At 39.9% G+C, this 22531-nt stretch overlaps 1 protein-coding gene and 1 long non-coding RNA gene across 5 annotated transcripts in view; one reads left to right on the forward strand and one right to left on the reverse strand.

Annotated features, from left to right (window-relative positions):
* The window catches only part of LOC145444503 (uncharacterized), a 31222-nt gene extending 10999 nt beyond the window's left edge, over window positions 1–20223 (reverse strand). Inside the window, exon 1 of the mRNA XM_080322497.1 lies at window positions 19546–20223. Coding sequence (XP_080178623.1) covers window positions 19546–19746 — 201 coding nt within the window. The 5' untranslated portion in view covers window positions 19747–20223. The remainder of the gene's footprint in view (window positions 1–19545) is intronic.
* LOC145445232 (uncharacterized) lies at window positions 2903–12102 on the forward strand. Of its 4 annotated transcripts, XR_013916928.1 has the most exons (6): window positions 5072–5607; window positions 6431–6548; window positions 7295–7389; window positions 8975–9090; window positions 9302–9408; window positions 11638–11658. It is a non-coding gene; the product is annotated as an uncharacterized LOC145445232 (long non-coding RNA). The 4 variants fall into 4 exon arrangements; XR_013916927.1 differs by lacking the exons at window positions 6431–6548; window positions 8975–9090 and adding an exon at window positions 2903–3766 and having other exon boundaries at window positions 5480–5607; window positions 11638–12102; XR_013916930.1 differs by lacking the exon at window positions 8975–9090 and having other exon boundaries at window positions 11638–11851.
* Window positions 20224–22531: the final 2308 nt, after the last annotated feature.

A 22531-nucleotide genomic window follows, 5' to 3' on the forward strand; every position in this document is an offset into this window, starting at 1 on the left:
CCCAATTGGGGGGGGGGGGCTGAGCTCGAAGTGGGCCCAAAATTATTTCGTGAATTAGCATAAATTATTTCGGGAATTAACATAAATTCATGCAACTTTTTCAAAAGTTTTTCGCGCTATGCGCGATTTCAAGTTACCAAATATATTTAATTTTGACTACTTTTCCCCCTAGAAAAAATACCCAAGATTTATAGAAATGGGCATGTCGGCATTGGCCATTACCGTGCGACGATTTACCATGACATACAAAGTTTTAGGCCATGTAACATGCGACTCCAAGAAGTGGGCCAGGACGATCGGCAGCGAGAAAACCTTGGGCGAAAAGGACCGCCCTTATGTTGACCGAAAACTTCGTTATTTATACAAAATACAAATAGGTTTAATTGTCCATAGGCGCCTAACTGACTGGCACCGAATATTCCTGTCTTGGCAATCTGAACCTCACAAGACAAATACCACCCCGCAGGGAAAAATTATATGCCAGTGAAGAAATAACAATTTGAAATCGTGTGCGTCTTTTACTTTAGTAGCCTACGTTTTGGCGATTCCATATATTTTGATATAGCAGACAGGAGGTCACTAAATAACATCATGTTACGGAGTCATACCAAAGGGCCCTACAGTTTCCAAGACACCTCCCTCCACTCTACCGGTAAATCTGATTACGTGGGCAGAGAGGACAAGAAATTGATAGCAATAGACATGCAATTCCCTATCTTTTTTACCGCTTTTATCATGATTTATTAAAAAATTTCGCGCTTATCGCTGGCTCACTACACAGTACGGCTAATTTCGTGGCAAAAGCGAACAACGTGATTGGGGGTAGGTTTATCACCTTATGGTAGCCCAAGACCCACGTTTTTTGGGGGGCCTGGTGAAGTGCTGTTTTGTTCCTGCCAACGGGTATACGCCCGAAGGTGTTTATTTATTATTGAGGGGTCCTACCTTTTCAAACACACCTCACCTGTAAATCTGAATACGTGGGCAGTGAGAGGATAACAATTGAAAGCAATATATATGTATTTACCGACCTTATTGGCCGATTCAATCATGCATTATAGAAATTTTTCGCGTCTAGGCGAGAAAAGCTGGCCCCAGTCCAAGATGCCCAATCCAGATGAAAAGTATAACGGTAAACAGGGGACAGCGTGAGACGGGCTGGGGGGCGAAGCCCCCAAGAGGTTCGATTCATCATCATATGGGGGGCCCAAGACCAACGTTTTTTTGGGGGGGCTGACGAAGTGCTGTTACGGCCCTGGTTAGTCGCATGTGTTTTTTGATTTGCTCGTTAGTTTGTTGTGTTCAAAGTGTTTGTCGACTGCTATGGTCATCTACACCAGGCCGATGGCCGATATTCTTCATTTTAATTCCGTATCTGTAGACATGCAGCACAGCCAACTTCTAGCTAGGCTTTTTGTAATACACCACGTACGCGGATGAGACGACGAGGAGGAGCTTAGATAAGCCTCCAACACTTGGGTAGGAATTCTGGAGTCGACCTCGGTCAGAATCGAACCCGCAACCAATTGGTGTTGAAGCTGTTAATTATACCACTATGCGCTATCTCGCCACACAGATTAGCTTGTATTTTAACATTCATATGCTTCGTAGCATATTCAACACCATTAGTTATCCACAGCTGCAACACCATTGGGTTGCGGGTTCGAGTCAGACCGACGTCGACTACTGAATTTCTATCTAAGTGTTAGGGTTTATCTAGGCTCCGCCTCTCCATCTCATCCGCGTAAGCGACATCGTACAAAAATCTTAGAAGTGGCCGTGCTACAAGTCGCCAGTTCCGGAATAAAAATGAAGAATATCGGCCTGGTGTAAATGACCATAGTAGTTGAAAAACATTATGAATACCTAAACAAAAGCGTTAGTTATGAAAAACCAAGACCACCGTTCGTAAATCATTAGATTTTCCTTCAAAGGTCATGCAAATTCATGCACGAACACTAACTATAAGTTGAGGTTTGAGAATAGTGAGTGTAATAACGTGTTGATAACTGTAAAGAAACACCAAAGCACAGTTGGTACACCCTCTCATCATGACTAGATCAAGGGTCGGCAACCTTCAGCATATACAAAGAGCCATCTATACTTATTTCTGATCACATAAAACCAACTGAGAGCCGCATGTTTTATTTTCTCCGGACCCTACGATAGCCCCTTTCCCTCCCTAAACGACGGTCACCACCACACAGGTTCATTTTACTGAGGCCAGCGTATACATACGATATTACAAACTCAACACTGTAAACGAAAATGGTGTGTTTTCGCAATTCACACCCTAGCGTAGGGTGAGTTTTGAGTCATCACACTTATTGGGTACTAAATTTGTCATTTACACCTAAGCTATTGGTGGAAATAAGCCAAATACACCCCTATACACACATACCATAAAATATACACCCGAAGCATTGGCATTTGGGGTGAATTGTTAGAGATCACACCTTTTGTCAGACAAATATGAAGTTTGGGATTCAATCCGCGCTAGCCGCTTCCTCAAGCTTCCACAAAACTGTTGAAGTTTTAAGTCTGTGTCGGTCAGAAGCCTGGTTAAGCCTGTTGTGTCTAACTGTAGGTCGTGTAGGACATATTCTCTTTGGGTTTTAATTATCCACCGAAAATGCGTGTTTTCACCCACTTTATTGCTGTCCGTGTCTTTAAGGCTTCTTGGGTAGGCTTAGGCAATGTTTCATTGTTCAGTTTTTATGGATTTAACCCGGTTCGATCAAGTAAATTCGCTTACGCATATAGCTTCAGCTTCAGTGACAAATAAGCATTCGTTGTATTAGTTCGTGTTGTGCTACATCGACATGAATGAATAATAGTCAAGTCCACAATATCATATTGTAATTCACATTTATCGTGCACTGCGGTACTCGTACTTGGCTGAAGTTTCACCCTGGCTACTATAGTGTGACCGATGTATCTCAAGTGTGTGGCAAAAATACGACACATTATGAAGTTGCCACGATATTGGTTTATAATTTCTTTCATGCCACGTCAAATGCACAGTTGTACGAATGTACGTAGGCTATATCTATGTACAAAATATATCGGGCCTATGCCGCACGGAATTAGTGTATAACCACAGTATAATGCAGGTTACGGGTATTTAAAGCTGGGAATACGAGGAGTCAAATTTTAGCCACAAACTTAGGTGAGCAGTACGCAATATGGGCGTAGCAAGAATTCAAATTAAAATGGGACACGAGGTTACGTCACGGAACAATCATTGAAGTGGGCGAAAGAGGGACTAAATTGGGGAAAAGTTTCCTGGTTATTTTCATATCTATATTGTTATGTTATTCACTATTTCGTAGCTTTATGAATTGCACACTAAGCCTAACCGACAACGACAATTCGCATACAGCTTTCGGATCGTATCAATGGTTCGATCTATGAAGATGAATCTAGTACTGCAAGACTTTTTTAAGCTTATTATGATGTAATCTGAAGCTTCACAGCTATCAAATCCACATTTCTGATAAATCAATTATAGTATACATACAAATATTCCGGAGATCCTTAACTTCAATATAGTTATTGCATCAGTTTGTCAATTGTGACATCATAATGGAACAAACAAACCGTCGTCACCAGAACAGCTGCTGCTATGTTTCGCTACAGCTATGTAAAATGTTTCGTTATATGCTGTATTTCCGCGCTTACGAGACCAGACTGGCTATCGACTGACCGTATTAGTTGTCGTGAATCTGTGAAGAAAGTCTCATTCGAGATTGAAAATATCTGAATGGTGAGTTACATTTCGTATCGGTACTATAGTAGTAGAGAACATTTGTTCCGTTGCGTTTCCGGTACAGATCCGATTCCTGTTACTCAGTGTTGCAGCTGTACTGAACGGAATTAGGGTCTGGTCTACTTTCCTACCCACGAAGAAAAGTGTTCCCCACGGACACCAAGAAATGTTTACCATGAACACGAACGAAAATTTATAAACGCCAAAATAAATTGTTTTTTTCTTGTGCCTTTAGAGAGACGGATATTAGGGTTGGGGTGGATGGAAAGGGAGATTGGAAGTGGGTTAGGGTCAAAGTTGGGGTTAGGTATCCAAAGATTAGGGAAGGGGGATATTAGGGTTGCGGGAGGGGGGATATTAGGGTTGCGGGAGGGGGGATATTAGGGTTGCGGGAGGGGGGATAGTAGGGTTGCGGGAGGGGGGATATTAGGGTTGCGGGAGGGGATATTAGGGTTGCGAGAGGGGAGATATTAGGGTTGCGGAAAGGGGATACTAGGGTTGCGGGAGGTCCCGCAACCCTAATATCCCCCCTCCCGCAACCCTAACCCCAACCCTAATATCCCCCCTCCCGCAACCCTAACCCCAACCCTACTATCCCCCCTCCCGCAACCCTACTATCCCCCCTCCCGCAACCCTACTATCCCCCCTCCCGCAACCCTAATATCCCCCTCCCGCAACCCTAATATCTCCCCTCCCCCAACCCTAATATCCCACCTCCCGCAACCCTACTATCCCCCCTCCCGCAACCCTAATATCCCTCCTCCCGCAACCCTACTATCCCCCTTCCCGCAACCCTACTATCCCCCCTCCCGCAACCCTACTATCCCCCCTCCCGCAACCCTACTATCCCCCCTCCCGCAACCCTAATATCCCCCCTCCCGCAACCCTACTATCCCCCCTCCCGCAACCCTAATATCCCCCTCCCGCAACCCTAATATCCCCTCCCGCAACCCTAACCCCAACCCAATATCCTCACCCGTAACTTTAATATCCCTCAGCCCTAATACCCCCTCCCGCAACCCTAATATCCCCTCTCCCTCAACCCTAATATCCCCCTAACCCCAACCCTAATATCCCCCCTCCCACAACCCTAATATCCCCCCTCCCACCCTAATACTCCAACCCTAATCTTGGGATACCCTAAACCCAACTTTGACCCTAACCCTCTCCAAACGCAAAAACAACATATATTGACGTTTATAAATTTTTGTTCGTGGTCATGGAAAACATTCATTGGTGATCATGGTGAACACTTTACGATCTCTGACTTTGTGGGTAGGAAAGTAGACCAGACCCCAGAATTATATGTAGCAAGCTGGAATTTTAAACGTACCGGTAGTGACGATACATTGAATTCACATACATTGTTGTATCACCAGTACCGATACCAATATCCAAGACACAGTAGCTCAATGGCTCTAATGGAGATACTGTTGACAGGTGCAGCATCAGCTATGATTATAAACTACGGTAATTTGGGCTCGATCATCATCGTTTGTAAGTGCATTGAAAAAAAATCGATTGTCGTTATATAGGTAAGTATTATGATTACCAAAGCACATCACGACCTGTTTAAGTGTAAAGGAGGCCTACCACTGACTATGCAGGGTTATGTTATCAGCCTATCACCCTGTCATTATCACTAAGCTATATACACATTATATGTTATGTTATGGCAGGAAGGTAAACATATTATCTATTCTACTTCAGACTTGCATGGGCATAGATCGCAAATTTGGGGCTCTTGAAGAATGAAATTATCGATTTCTGCTCATGAGAAAACAAGTGTAACATACAAACAGCAAAGGGCTGAAGAATATGAAGCAATGGTATCTGAGGTGAGCAATGGACATTTGATGATGAAAGCTTTCGATCCCCGTAAATTGGGGCCAGTAAATGTTAATGATATTATGACATGGGTGAAAATATGACAATGCTATATTGCTATCACTATGAATATGAGAGACTTGACTAGGAGCAGGCTTGCCAGTAGTATTGAACATATTTTGCAGTGCCCCCCTCAGACTATCTGCTAAGAGTATGTGACCCATCAACTAGACTACTTCTTTTGAAACTACTTCTCTGAGTTCTGTTCATATATTTATTTTAATTTAAAGCAGCTTGACATGGATTTGACTTAGTCACTTCTATATGCTTGTCATTGAGTAGAAATTTACATCTATTGCTTGAGTAGCAATGTGCACTACTGCGGTCAACTGGGTGTGCAACAATGCACGGATTAGCTGGGTCTTCAATGTTTTGACCAATATGAAGAGGCAAACATAGCCTTGCCAAAGTTGATCAAACTGTCCTTTTGATCAATATAAACAAATCATAATATATGCACTTCTTGACTCATGATATGACATACACAAATGACATGACATGCACAAATCTGCTTTTTGTTAGATTCAAGGACTGATTGCTATTAGTAGAAGACTCTTACTCTGTGAATGTGAAATCAAATATGTTATTGGTGAGTAATATACTATGCGTAGGAGAGTTGCAAAATTGTATTTTAACTTGCTTATTAACAAGCATTAAAGCAAGTCAAGGCTACAACATCAGTACACATTTTGGATGTCTTGGGCGTTTCGAATCCAACCCAAATTATCAACTGAATGTTTACCGTATGCCTCATGGTTATTTTTTCAATTTTAGGATGCTGCTATACAAGCAAAATATCGGGGAATTTCAACCAAATCGACGTCGCATTTTACGGTAGAAGCGTATGATGCGAAACAGTAAAGGATCGTTATCAAACAGCTTATATTACAAGGTAATCATTATCATCCAGATAATTTGCTAATTTCGAAGTATAAGACTTAAGTCAACGTTTTCAAATCAAGACACTGTTAGACATGTATCTGTGGCGGGGTTGTAACCAAGTCACGAGGCTCCGAGTCAGAAGTCAATCTCACTAATATAGTTTTGACTCGAGTCAGGTCGAGTCATTTTTCTTTGACCACTGAGTCATGGTATTATGACTCGAATCCGAGTCCAAGTCATTGTGTTGACTGATCAGCTTCCAGTTGAAATCTTGTTCAATCCACTTTTTATAACTCTGTTTGGTGATATCGAATGGTTCGCATTCATAAATATACTAATTTCCCTCACTGGTCGAAATTTTAAGTACCAGTACCAATAGGCGTAATCTAAATAGTGAGGTTACTTTACTATTCTCCGAAATTTCAAAGAAATGTAGGTCTTCGCCGTCTGAATCTTGAGTCATATGACTAGGTTCGAGTCATGCGCAATGACTCAAGTCCAAGTCGAGTCAATACACTGATTGACTCGAGTCGAGTCATTTCCATATTTTGAGCAAATGACTCGAGTCAAGTCGAGTCATCAGAAAATCCTGACTCGAGTCAATTCATGACTCGAATCAGTACAATCCTGATCTGTGGTCCCTTTGAATCCATTCTGAAAGTCAATATTGCCTGAGGAGGAAACGTTTCAAACGTGTTTTGAATCAATATTAAATTCATATCAATTTTTCTATATCTGATTTTCTCTAAATTTTAGAGACCGCATGCAGCAAGAGCAAGATTACATTAGAGGAATTAACCAATCTTGGGACTATGCTGCGAAAACTGAAAGAATTGTTATCAAGACAGCAGGTATTGCAACTTTGTTAACGACACCTGATGTCAACTTTCGTAGTCGCATATATGAAGTAAACCAAAGCAGAGATTGTCACAGTTACTAGCGTTGCTACTCAAGTCGATGTAGAAATGCTGCCGTCAATTTATACTCGATTACAAGTAGATACAACAGTTCCCAATACAAGTCAAAACTACGTCAAGTGGATTCAGAATACAAAATGTCGGAAGAATAGTTAAGTATGGTAAGCAGTTTTTCGGAAGTTTCTGTTTTGAAAATTGCGATATGAATGTTCGCGATTATTGTAAAGTTACTAATAGCATATGACACTACTAACAGACAGAATCTTCTAAAATATATTCAGTTATCCTGATATAGGCGGTGTTGCCAGACTTGGAAAACTAGATATTCTAGCGAGATAGTGTAATGGTTGTGCGTCCGGCTTCTCGATCGGTAGGTCGCGTGTTCAATCCCCGGCCGAGTCAGACCAAAGACTCAAAAACTGGTATTCGCGGCTATCCCGCTAGGCGCTCAGCAATCACGGATAGCATGGAGGAGAAAAAAACGGGGGTGCAGATTAGATGACCTTACTATAAAGGCCGTATCGCATATCCGTCGTCAAAAAGCATCTCGATGGTGCAGGCGAAAAAGAATACCATATCTCTCTCTCTAAATATACTAATCGAGGCCATTGTAATTTGTGAAATGTTTCTATGCTCTAATTCTAATTCTAATCGAATTTATGAAATCTTTCTATGGTCTAATTTCAATTATAATCCAATGTCTGATTTTCCTGCTAATGCTACAGTAGTACTATATAGTGCGAAACGTGCCAAGCTTGCTGTACAGCAGGGGTGTTCAAAAATGACTTTTTATTCTCAAATTCTTGTGGCTACTTGATGAAATTGTTAGGTTACCTAATTGAAGCTTGCACACTAAATTTGGTTCGGTTCCAACCAGCAGCCGCATTGCTACAGGAGACGAAAGTTTATTTATTTATTATATAAAAATGAGTAAAAAAAATTCAAAATTTTCTGTGCACCCATGCAACCGTTAGGTTGTCTATAAACAATGCCCACCAAATTTGCCTCTATTCAAACCATCCGAAGCGGAGTTATCGATGTCGAAAACTTTGGATTTGAATAAAATAGTATTTACGGTGGGCACAACTGTTATAAATGATTTAAAAATCGGTCACCGTAAATACTATTTTACTGAAATCCAAAATTTTTTGACGCCAATAACTCCGCTTCCACTGGTTGAAATTGAGCCAAATCGGTTGAGCATTCTTTCTATAGAAAACCTAACAATATAATGGGTGAACAGAAAATTTTAAATTTTTTTTACTCATTTTCATATAGGCCTGATAAGTAAAAACTTTGTTCTCCTGTAGCAATGCGGCTACTGGTTGGAATCGAACCAAATTTGGTGTGCAGGCTTCATTTAGGTAACCTAACAATTTTATCAAGTAGCCAATACGATTTGAGAAAAAAAGTCATTTTTGAAGACCCCTAGTGCACATATCAGATGACTTGGGAGTTTAGAATCCAATCCAAATTGCCAACTAAACGTTTATACTTCGTGGTTATTTTTCAATTTTAGGATGTTATGATACACGATCATGTCAGGGATATCCACCAAGTCGACGTCGCATTGAACCGTAAAACCGTATGCTTCAAAACAGTGATGGACCTTCATCAAACAGCACATATTGCAAGGTAATCGTTAGCTTCCAGCTAATTTGCTAATTTCCATATATGAGGCAAGACAAGGTTTCTATAATCAGACTAGTATCTGTGGTCGTTTTGAATCCACTCTGAAAGTTAATATTGCCCAACCAGGAAACGTTTCGTGTTTTGTATTAATACCAAGTAGTCAGATTTAACTCAAGTCCATGCATGTCTTTCTCTGATTTTCTTCAAAATTTAGGATGCTGCTTAAAGACTGCATGCTGCAAGAGCAAGATTCTATCACAGGAACTAACGGAGTTTGAGGGTATGATGCGAAAACTGAAAGACTCGTTATCAAGCCTGCAGGTATGACAACTTTGTTAGCGACACCTGATGTCAACTTTCGTAGTCGCATATATGAGGTAAACCAAAGCAGAGATGGTCAAAGTTACCAGCGTTGCTACTCAAGTCGATGTAGAAATACCGTCGTCAATTTATACTCGACTACAAGTAGATGCAACAGTCCCCAGTACAAGTCAAAGCTACGTCAAGTAGAAGTAGAATACGAAATGTCGGAAAAATAGACAAGTATGGTAAGCAGTTTTTCGGAGGTTTCTACTTTGAAAATTACGATATGAATCTTTGCGACTAATATAAAATTACTAATGGCATATGACACTACTAACAGAAAGAATCTTCAAAATATATTCAGTTATTTCTGATGCAAGCGGTGTTGCCGAACTTGGACAACTATAGATATTCTAGTTGTCTAATTATACTAAATGAAGCTATTCTAATTTGTGAAATGTTTCTAAGCTCTAATTCCAATTCTAATCGAATGTATGAAATCTTTCTATAGCCTAGTTTCATTTCTAATTTAATGTCTGGTTTTCCTGGAAATGCTACAGCATAACTGTATAGTGCGAAACAGCCAAGCTTGCTGTACAATAAGGGTGTTAAAATGATTTTATTCTCAAATTCTACTGGCTACTTGATAAAATTATTAGATTAGCGAATCGAAGGCTACACACCAAATATGGTTCAATTCCAACCAGAAGCAGAAGGAAGTTTTTTATTTATCATTTAAAAATGAGTGAAAAAAATTCAAAATTTTCTGTTTACCCAGGAAATTGTTAGGTTGTCTATAGAAACGATGCCCACCAAATTTGGTTCAATTAAAACCAGCCGAAGCGGAGTTATTGATGTCGAAAAATTTGGAATTTAATAAAATAGTATTTACGGTGGCCACAATTGTAATAAATGATTAAAGAATCGGTCCCCGTAAATGCTATTTTATTCAAATCCAACCGCTTCCACTGGTTGGAATTGAGCCAAATCGGTTGAGCATTGTTTCTATGGACAACCTAACAATTTAATGGGGTGAACAGAAAATTTCAAGTCTTTTTTTATTCATTTTCATATAATAATCAAAAAACTTTCTTCTCCTGTAGCAATGCGGCTACTGGTTGGAATCGAACCAAATTTGGTGTGCAGGCGTCAATTAGGTAACCTAACAATTTCATCATGTAGCCGGTAGAATTTGAAAAAGTAATTTTTGAACACACCTATTCTACAGTAGGGTTGTTCAAGAAAAAACTTTTTTCCAAATCTCACTCGCTTAGTGACTAAATTATCAGGTTGTCTAAGAAAACGTTGCACATCAAATTTGACTCAATTCCGACCAGTAAAGGCAGTGCAATCTTGAATTGAAAGTAGAAGCAGAGCTATTTGAGTTTTTCGTTGATAATCCCCAATCCAATGGGGATTCCAACTAGAAGAAGCAGAGCTATTTGAGTTTTTCGTGATAATCCCCAATTCAATGGGAATTATCAACGAAAAACTCAAATAGTTCTGCTTCTACTAGTTGGAATATAGTCAAATTTGTTTTGCATCGTCTTTGAAGACAACCCAACAATTTCATGAGGTTGACAGGAAAATTTGAAATTTTTTTCATTTTTTTCCTAATAAATCAAAAATTTCAATTCAAGATTGCACGGCCTTTACTGGTTGGAATTGAGTCAAATTTGGTGTGCATCGTCTTCTTAGACAACCTGATAATTTAAACACTAAGCGAGTGAGATTTTGAAAACAAGTTTTTATTGAACAACCCTACTGTACAGTGTACAGACATTTGATATTAACTGAGTTTGATTCAACTTTTCGCGATTCAGTAATGCTAATTCTAATCTAATTTGTTAGCTAGAATTATAATTTTAATCTAATTCCAAACTGAGTAGCTATAATTTTAATTCTACTTCAATTCGAAAAATAAAATCTAATTTGGAAAAAGGGAACGTTTTCTAGTTGTCCAAGTCTGCCTGGTACATGCGGTTTATCCATAAATTTCCATCTTGTCGATGCCTAATTGCCCACACATCAGTGATCGTGTGTGAATATGTTTCCTATAGCGGTAAGTTCACCGTATCGGGCCACAGTCTGTACTGCAATGCCTTATCGAGTGAAACATCTGATATTTTGTAAGTACTCTGTGAAAATATATATACTTGGTAACGGCTTCTATTTTTGTGGACTTCGTTAAGCTATCATAGCGTATGTGCCTGTTAATTGGGTTGTGAGTATGCATTTTGATTTCAGGATGATGCCACAAGTTCTTGCTGAAGATAGTGACTCAACCTTCGCTGTACAAAGAGTGTTTTGCGGAAACCTGGAGGAGGCGGCTTCCCAATATTACAGGGGCAATATTCTTCGAGCAGTATTTTCAGTGAATTTTTTTCTCCGTCGCTGGGATCTCTGTTTTTGTTATTTCACGAAGTATGTTTCCATTTTATGCTAATATGGTTCAATTGATATTGAATATATGCATTGCAATCAAGAATGTTTATATGCAATAGTGTGTCATTTGGCAGAAGATACAGGAGTTCAAGTAGGGTGTATATATTCAAATTCCGCCCCTATCAATTCTAATGGCTAGGGTGAGATATGCGATATACACCGCAAGGAATGGGGTGGATTCTGGTCATATACACCCGCAGGGTTACGTAAGTTCTGTTTTCGTGTACCACCTTTTGGGGTGAGTATACCCACTCTTTTCGCTAAGAGTGAACGTCTCGTAACGATTTCTTCGAAATTTTGTAATTATATACAAAATAATAGTAGTCTATAGCAAACAATCAATTCTAAATCGGCCTCGATGTGAAGGTGGTATATTTGACGAATCAAAATTGGTGTCATGCAGAACATCAATATCAATCGCTAAAATGCTTTGTCCGACATATCGCGTGCTTTGAAGGCTGAATTAAAGTTTGCGCAATACGTTGATTAGTCTTAGAGTAAAGCAGGATTGGCGGTACCTGTGTGACAATGGAATTTTCAAATCCTCGGTGTCTTGCTAATCACAAGTGAGAAATGAACTCCTTTGGAAGTGATTTCAAGTTTACAAATTCGAATAACAAACACATCCATCCGAATTTTCATTGATAGGCATCGTACCGGCTCTGCCGTTAAAATGTAGGCTTGTACAGCAGGGGTGGGCAATAATTTTACCCGGCGGGCCAAATGAGAACCAAATAACATTTTGGCGGGCCGCTCCGAAAGTTAACCTTTTCGGCACCTACCTTGACAAATTGTCAACATGGCATTTCCGTGTGCTTTTCAACGCAAAAACGCTAGTCTTACCGTGTGTTCATTATTTTTTGGGATTTTATATTGATAAAACCCTAATAAATGATCATTTATCCTAATTTGGAGGTCTGTTTCAGCTATTTTTTCTTCCATGTGCGATATGATTCCGGAACATGTAATTGACGGACCTACGGGGCTCGTTCACTTTCGGACCAAACTCACTACAGCCTTACGGAGAAAATGGATTTTTGGTCCTAAAGTGAACGAGCCCCGTTCTGGTCCGGGTTCGTCAAATTCAGATTTGAGACTTAGGCTTCGGTCGTATTGCGCGATAGAAAATTGCTGCGTTTGTAATGTTAGACCCCTTGATGGCTCTCAGATAAATTCAAAGATACCTCAACAAGCGATATGTTACCACGTATACATCAAACATAAGATCAGCCGAACATATAGCATCAAAACAAATGAATTCATATGCTAGTGTCCCTTGATCTTAATTAGTGATAGAAATCTAACCTGTGCTGGGATTTAACGAGTGCATCAAAGTTAGGTTGAAAATTTGACAGATGATTATCTGTAAGAGAGGATCTGTACGTAGGTTTGGTGAACTTCATTACCGGGAATGTCTGTTCACATATATAGGTTGATCCGAACAGAACCAATATTTTCTGAGCATGTCTCCTCATGTTTGGAAAGTTTTCCTCCTTGAGAGACGATTAAAACCCCAGCAGTGATGCTGACTTGAAGTGCTCTTCCAGTACTGAGTCAGATTGCATGTCAATGAGTTCCATCTGAACATCACTGGGTGCATTTTCCACTCTACAGGCAAATGGAGAGGAAACCACGTGCATTTTATCCTCAATCTTTTTACAATCAGCAAATCTTCTTGAAAACTCACAATGCAAATCACCTAACATGGATGAGTACCTGCTGAGATGATTAGATGATGGTTTTACCTCTTTTAGGATTTGCATGTGAGTGACAGTGTTGTTTTGTAGTTGACTTGAAAGAAATTGTAACTTTCTCATGAAAGCTTTGACCAGGTATATGCATTTCATGAATGAAAATGCCCTTGCCCTACACCTACAGTTTAGTGTTCAGTTCATTCATCAATGCCATCATATCAACAGCAAATGCGAAATCTGCCATCCATTCAATATCTGCGAGCTCCGGGATGCTTTTGCCTTTCATCTCACAAAATTGTTGAATCTCTGCTTTCAAGTCCCAAAATCGTTTCAGCACCTTTCCCAGACTGAGCCATCTGACAGATGTATGGTACATGATGTCACCATGTTCATTTTCCTGCTCCTCTAAAAGTTCCACGAACTGCCTGTGATGCAATTTTCGTGCTCGGATAAAGTTAACCGTCCTAGTCACAACATCGATAACACGGTTAAGCTTTAGCACCCACTTACACAACGCAAACCGTCCTAGTCACAACATCGATAACACGGTTAAGCTTTAGCACCCACTTACACAACGCATGCTGATGTATAATGCAATGTATCAATGTCAAAGTATGTCCTGTACCGTGTTCAGTGACTGTGTCTTGGACCTGTTTCAAAAGTCCGACATTTTCTCCGTTAGATTCGGACAACCATCACTTGTTACACCTACCAGTTGGTCCCATTTCAATTCAAGCTTAACCATGCATGTACCTACCTCTTACATATCACTGCCCGTTGTGGTTCCATTTACTGATCTCAACGCTGCCAGTTCCTCCGTAATCGTGAAATCCCGCCTTATTCCTCGAATAAATACCAGAAATTGGGCAGTATCACAAACATCACAGCTCTGATCCCAAGCCAAAGAGAAAAAGTCGAAACTTTCAATTCCACTTTTTAACCGTAGTTCAAGATTCTCAGCGATGTCTTCTATTCGCCTGGTGACGGTTCGCCGGGATAGCGGGATACTTGCAAATGCTTCTTTGCCCACAGGGTACATTAGATCAGCTGCGTCCAAAAAGCATTCTTTCACATACTCGCCATCCGAGAATGGCTTACTGTATTTCGCGATTGTGTGGGATATGACTAAGCTAGTCTTGGTCGCCGCTTCCCTCGATGCCAGCACCTTTGTAAAGCAGCCTTGTTGTTTTACTAGCTTCGTCAACTTGCCTTCGGAAATTCTCACTCTCTCAGCCTCAGCCACGCGTCTGTATTTCGCAGCATGTTTCGTGTCATAATGCCGACTCAAATTATACTCTTCAAGTACGGCGACCTCGCCACAAACTAAACATACTGGTTTGCCTCTAATTTCAGTGAACAAATATTGAGTGGTCCAAATCTTCTTAAAATTACGACCTTCATCGTGCACTTTTCTTTTTTGGCATGCTTATTCATCGTTAATAACCTTATCGGTGACAATGGCGACTGATAAGTAGGGCAATTATTTTTTGACATGTCAAAAAAAGTCAAAATTAGGTCAAAATTGTAGCGTTAGGTCAAAATTTGTCAAAATTGTTTACAAAGTCAAACATTTTTTGACCTCTGCATTTCGTTTGTATCGTAGATTTTGCGCTGTCGGTGAACTTATCATTTGATATTTTACAGCTTGTAGCCTACTTTATAGACCTACCGTTGTAAACGGACCATCGTCTGCTCATTGTGAATCATAAATGGTCAAATGAAACAAATAGTGACATGGTTTTATGGTCAACGTACCGCAATATCCTAGCTGAAGCAAGACTGCTTGGACATTGCATGGTTCTTATATCAAGAAGCGCAAGCTGAAAAATTGTGATATAGACAACATTGTCAGAATGAAGCAACACGGTTTGTCACCAGCAGTGTGCACACAACTTGAGTGTTGTCAGTCAACAAATGCTGTTGTTGAAAGTTCTTTCTCCCTTCTTGGCAAGCTACGTAGTAAGGACAGACACTTTCTACCCGAGAATGTAGGAAAGGATCTTTCGTTGTACTAGAACAAATTTTAATTATTTCCACCAGAATACGTAATGTAACTACTGGAATTCTTCATAGGGCCAGATTTCGTTAAAATACTAGTTTTTCATGTTAAAATCTGTCAGTTTTTGAGCCAAAAACGTTTTTTCAGGCCAATCTAGTTTGTAAGGACAGACAGTTCCAACCAGAAATGAAGATAAGTAGTACAATTTTAACATTATATGCGAAAACACCTAATTTGCATACGTGAGGTCAAAATTTGGTCAAATTTCAGTTTTTTTTTAGGTCAAAAAAGGTCAAAATTTAGATTTTTTAGGTCAAAATCTTCCGTTTTTTAGGTAAAAATAATAGCCCTACTGATAAGGTACATGTGCGGTGTACAATGTACATGTGAACTAACTACATCGTTTTAGGAATTAGAGATTTGAAAACCTATTGCGTCACAATTAAAATCACAGAGCTTGTAACAATGACAACAAACAAGGTTTGAACTGCACTGACGGAAACATTGAGTTGTGACTTTATTTCTTCCGGCATGCTTTGCTCTATTGGGTTTATTATGTGAGTGATTTGAATTGGAATTACGCATTCGTAGATCATTGACACGCAGTACATAAATAAACGCGCTTCATAGAAACACATTTCCGGTCCATTTAATACAGTCTGTGATTTTAGTTCACCTTTTAATATTTAAAAGTGTGTTTCATGTTCTGAATGTCGTTGGCCGCACAAAATCACGCCGCGGGCCGCACTTTGCCCAGGTCTGCTGTAGAGTTACGTTCTGTTGCAAGCGAGGAATTTCAGAATTGAGAGGTAAAGTTGATGAAATTATATCAATTAACAAATATCCCAACCACAGTGGCTATTATCCCGGCTTGTTGGAAGCTTGGAACTATAATTGAACTGCGGTTGACTGTTAGTGGAACTGTCGACGTCTGGTTAGACTCACGCGTGCTACAGGATCTGCGTGAAAATGCGTTTGGCATCCATGAATAGTTACAGCGACAATGCGGAAGTGTGCGAAGTTTGTCAAACAAATTTTATGAAATAATATCTAAGCGCAATCTGAAATATCTGTGACGTCGTAAATCGTTAGTAAATAACAATGACTCCCTTTTCTCGTCTGAATACGCCCTGCTTCTTGTAATCACGACGGAACGATGGGCATATTAATATCGGACGCTTTATACTTAAAACAGATTATTCTTAGAAACATTCAATTGGAGAAGTTTATTTTGATACAAAGTAAGTGATGGTGAAGAAAAGTGATGGTCATTGCAGTACATAACATCGATTTTGGAAGTTGAGGTACATTAAAAAAGAAAGCTAGAGAGCACGCATATTGCAACAGTTATCTAGATATGGGCCTCACTCGGTGTGATGATGAATCGCAACCTATACCAGATTGCCGTTTATATCATGCAAAATTGTCAAATGAAGATATATGGCGTCAAGTACAGCGAAATTACACTTTTGGAAACGAGCAGACACTTATCTAACAAGCCGCCGAGCTATTTCAAAACCACTATGTGTTGGCGTGCCGCGAACTATTTTTCATTTTGAAAGGATGCCGCAAGTCCAAAAAGAATGCTTTAACCCTGTAGCGCGACTTTCCTCAACTTTCACAAGTGTTGAAAACCACACGGAATCGACGTAGTTTATTTTTTTCCACATTGTTTTTTGCGGCATATACACCGACTTATAATATACATATACACGATCTGAATGTACCCATAACATTACTGTGAGTAGTACATGATGTGCATATGGCGCTGGAGAAGAAAGAGGCAGATATAACGCGACCCGACTTTCTAAGTCTTGTACCACTCCTTCATGCTACCCCATTCCTGCATTGGACAATTATGCACGAGCGTCAAGCGGGGAAGTTACGGATACCAGTGCTACTAATCAGGTCGTTGGTCTGAACCGGTCGGGAATCGAAGCCACGACCTACCGATCACGAAGCCGGACGCTTCACCATTACAATATCTTGCGGTGAAGCGAAGAGGAAAGAAACAACACCAAAACAATACGCAAATTGTCAATACGTGATAAAAAATGCATCTGTTTATGATCTGGTTAGGCTACTCCAGCAAAATTGCGAAACGGATGTGAAATCAATGAAGAGCCGCAGTTTGCCAACCCCTGGTATATATTCCAGAACAATTCTATTTGACCTGCGTGCAGCGTAGCAACGGAAACACGACAAGACACGTGTTTGTGTTTGCGATGTTCTTATTGAGAACACTGTATGTGATCGCATGCGACTCAAGGACAAATCGCGCGAAAAATTAACTGATTGACTCACTGTAGGCCAACGTCACATTCATTTTGGAAATGCAGTGTCCCTCAGATTTCATTTTCAATACCGTGTTTGTATATATGTTAGTCTGCCTTCACACAGCACGAAATAAACGAATCATCTCATAAGAAAAGAACATTCTATAAAGAGAAATATCATTCCAATAAAATTATTCCTGCATTATACATGTATTTTTCTTTAAACCTATGAAGAGCTGTAGATCAGTTGTTCCCAACCTTTTCCCATCCTCGTACCACTTCGAGCTTTTATGCAGTGGCCGCGTAACACCTACATAAGTTACGTGCGCCGTGTAGGCGGTCAAAATGTTTCCACCATTTATGGCGTCAAAATCACGTGTTTGATCTATGTGGAGTGCAATGACTAGGGTGATTTTTTACCTAAAAACGGAGTATTTTGACCTGAAATTAAGATTTTGACATTTTTCACCTAAATCAACTTAATTCTGACCTCACGAGTGCAAATTAGGGGTTTTTGTAGATAATGTTATAATTGTACTACTTATATTCATTTCTGGATGGAACTGTCTGTCCTTACGAAGTAGTTTGACCTGACAAAGCGTTTTTTACTTAAAAACTTACAAATTTTAAATGAGAAAACTTTATTTTACCAATATCTGGCCATATGAAGAATTCCAGTAGTTACACCACGTATTATGGTAGAGCATGGCCAACTGAAACAATGTGCAATGCAATATGCAATATGTTTTTAGTAGGCCATGGGTACAGTTAATTAAAAAAAATTGTAGTACAACGAAAGATACTTTTCTACATTCTCGGATAGGAAGTGTCTGTCCATACTAAGTATAGCTGGCCAAGAATGAAGAATAAACGTTCAACAGCAACAGTTGTTGACTGACAACACTGAAGTTGTGCGTACACTGCTGATGCCACACCGTGTTGCTTCATTTCGACTATGTTGTCTACATCACAATTTTTCATCATGCACTTCTTGATATAAGAACCATACAATGCCCAAGCAGTCTTGTTTCAGTTAGGATATTGCGATACGTTTACCATAACATGTAAATTGTTACCCTATTTGTTTGGTTTGACCGTTTATGATTCATGATGAGCAAGCAATGGGCCGTCTACAACGGTAGACCATAAAGTAGGCTACAGGCTGTAAAATACTTAATGATAAGTTCACCGACAGTTCAAAATCTATGATACAAACGAAATGCCGGGATTATTTTTTTTTTACTTTGCAACCAATTTTGACAATTTTTTGACCTAACGCTTCAGTTTTGACAAAATCAACGCCACCTAAACTAATAACTCCCTTCGGACGTAAAAAAAAACAGAATCTACTCGCGTACGACCTGGAAGATCTTCGCGTACCACAGGTTGAGAACCACTGCTGTAGATGATGCATCTAAGAGTCGACTGCGACTAGCCAACCGTTTGTTGTCGACCCATGAACTAGATGCACGACCATTTCGGCAGAAGAGTATTCGTTGGGATTAGACTGACTCAGCGCATATACAAACACTGTAAATTTATATAACGGTTGTCCAAATTCATGTTGTCTAGAAACATTGGACATCATTTTGATATGATGTACACTGCATTGTAATCATTAGTTGCCTAAGTAAAAAGATATATGGACGATACATAAGGCTTGTCTCGCGTCAGACTGAGTCTATAATCTGGAATCAGTTAGTCTTAAAAAATCAACGCATGTTGAAACCATCATACTCACTGTGATATTATGTTGCACGTTCAAACGAGCCACTGGCTGATTCTGCACAAAGGCAGGCTGGCATTCGATGACTGTGTGGGCATAAGGGGATGCTGTGTACGCTGGCCGAATGCCGGGCTGTTGTAGAGCGCGAGTGGGTGTAGGCTGATAACGAGGTTGTGGATGATATGAAATTGCTCCAGGTAATGGTTTTAGAGTCATCTCCGTTCTGGCAGCTTCACTCTTGTATGGAGGTGGTGCGTTGGCGTCGACGAATTGATTCTTTTGGGATATATTCTGGGTTGCGTTAACAGTGGTTCAGTGTAGGATGCTCTGTTTACAACATATTTGGAATTATAAAACCAACAAAGAATTGCTCAACATACAATGTCACTTATTTTGACTTTTATGAAATGTCGGCTATGTAAATATATGTTCACAGAATATACTCGCCGGGGATATTCATGTCAAATGGTCATAAAAGTCATAAGTTGACTACAGGACACGCAAATCAAAGTGTGGAAAGTCGAAAAACATCATTGATACCACAGATCATACGTACCATCCATCTACAAAAAAGGGGCAGGATGGGTAAGCCAGAGGAAGCAAATGACGAACAGCGACAACATCTTTTGCGGCATCGAGAAACGCTAAAATATTCAACTAGGTCACAATGGTTCCAGAACGTCAAGTTATGGTCATAAAAATTTCTCCCGCCACAAATTTTCCGTCCTCTCACTCTAAATTTTAATCCTTGCTACCAACATGATCTTAACAAGATGATTCGCCTTATCTTATCGCAACCTTAGTCAACTCCAGACAGAGGTATATCGTGATGTCACCAATGTATAATATGACATAACCGATTAATATTCATCATATGGAATGACTGCATATATCACGAGCCAACTCAAAATTGGCTTATTTTCCAAGAGGGCCAACTTTCCCACCTGGTAGCCACCACAGACCAAATCATAGCAATATCGAAAGGCGAAGGTAATATGATAATGCTACGTTATCCAATACACAGTTTTGATAACCCCTTTCCACCCAGTAGACGTCCAAATGGGCTACGTGCGGCCGATATACAACGAGTTGGAGATCCTTGACATATATCGATATATCTATTGTTATGATATTCTGGTCACTAGAAATTGCTCACGTCAGCACTAGAAAATGATAGATGGAGCTCTGCTGAAAACGATTAACGTCTATTATACAGATGGGTGGTCGTCCCTGCCGTTATGTAGCACGTATTAGCCAGTATAGCGTCGCATTTCTATAATATGACTCGGAAGGAAATGCGTGTTTTGTTAGTGATTATATACTTAAAGGCTGGCTTGTCCGATTCTTTCCAAACATAATTTATTATATGGCTAAAGGACTGCAACAAACTCAAGATTCCGTAAATTGACATTCGATACAACAATCGGACCGCCCTAATTCAATGACTAGAAAAATGATTGTGGCGTTCAACACGTCGATTTCTGGTCTGATCTGCTACGCGATCGCGCAGTTACACAGTGCACAACTATATCCGTTGGTTACTTATCTATAGTAAGTTCATTTTATAAGATGTTTTTTAACTCTGTTAACGAAATTGTTAGTGTTGATAAAATTGGGTAATATTAATAGAGGGCAAGACGCCAGCGATGCATGTAACAATTCAGCGGTAAGAGTTTATTTTACGATAGGCGGTAACGGGTTTTGGAATAATTCCATTTCCTTTAATAACACTGTTTAACACAATTTTTGTTGACATTGATCAGACATTTCATTTTGATCAGCTTTTGGGCGCTGATTCAAAAATGAATTCCGTTTTTCTCCATCACGTCAAGTTTTTGGGTTAGGCACCCACCACGTTGTCTCATAACCCACATAACAGCACTACTTTTAATGTTTTGTGTTTATTGTATAAAACGTTTCAAAAACCACAAGCAGTCGAAAGTAAATAAATAGACTTCAAATAAACATTTTCACTGTTTTATTTGGTTGATTTAAACTGATGTTGCTTCTACAGGACAAATAAACTGCGAGTTTCAGGGTCCAGATTTACTCTAATAACCAGAGGTGGTCAAAGTAGTCAAGAAATCTACTCTAATAGAAGTAGAAGTAGCGACGAAAAAATCTACTCAGGTACGAGTGGAAGTAATTCATCCATAAGCCTCCTAAAACTACTTGAAGTAGACGTAGAATTGTCTGACTTTGAATCTACTCAAAGAAGCAAGTAGATTTGAAAACAGTCTTAATTCGTTCGTATCGACTGTCAAAAGCTGCGAATTGAGCTATGCGGAAGGTGCAGAGAGCTTGATTCGTATTGATGCATCCAAGCAGGGCTTTGGAGCAGGAGCCGGAGCCCGGAGCCGGAGCCCCGGAACCGTGCATTTTTACCGGAGCTGGAGCTGGAGCCGGAGCTCTACATAAAATTCAGCCGGAGCCGGAGCCGGAGCTGGAGCCAGTAATTTGAGGGGTAGCTCCGGCTCCGACGTATTTCATAAGATGCTATATTATATATGCAACAACCATATATGCTGAGTTCACATAATTCAACAGCAGACCTTAGCGAAATTAAGAATATTTTCGTCTTTGGCGCTACCTTTTCCGACTAACCATGTTCCTGGGAATTTAACAGCAGAGCAGTCGTATGTTCAATGTTCCATTTTCATAGTGCCGAACCTCAGTATGCGCAATATGCCTGTGAATATGGTGGGTATTCGGCATACCCGCAATTTCATCTTCAGCACAACCTTGTTGACCAATTGTATACGGTTCGAAAATAATGATCATTATATAGGTCTATGTATTACGCGAAATGGGAGAGAGGATAAAACGTGATTTCGTTGCACGCGTCGATATGACGAGCACGAGCCGAGAAATTCCATCTCATCGTTGCTATGAATCGGATGAGCAAATACTCGTTCTTTCGTTATAGTTCTTTAATCGGGCTGCGAAATTGAGCAGTGTTATTGAGTATGCAATTAAGCATGCTAATTGGAATTCATAACTG

This window comes from Botryllus schlosseri, chromosome 8 (genome assembly GCF_051294905.1).
Source record: "Botryllus schlosseri isolate E-star chromosome 8, Bs_hap1, whole genome shotgun sequence".
Taxonomy (NCBI): domain Eukaryota; kingdom Metazoa; phylum Chordata; class Ascidiacea; order Stolidobranchia; family Styelidae; genus Botryllus; species Botryllus schlosseri.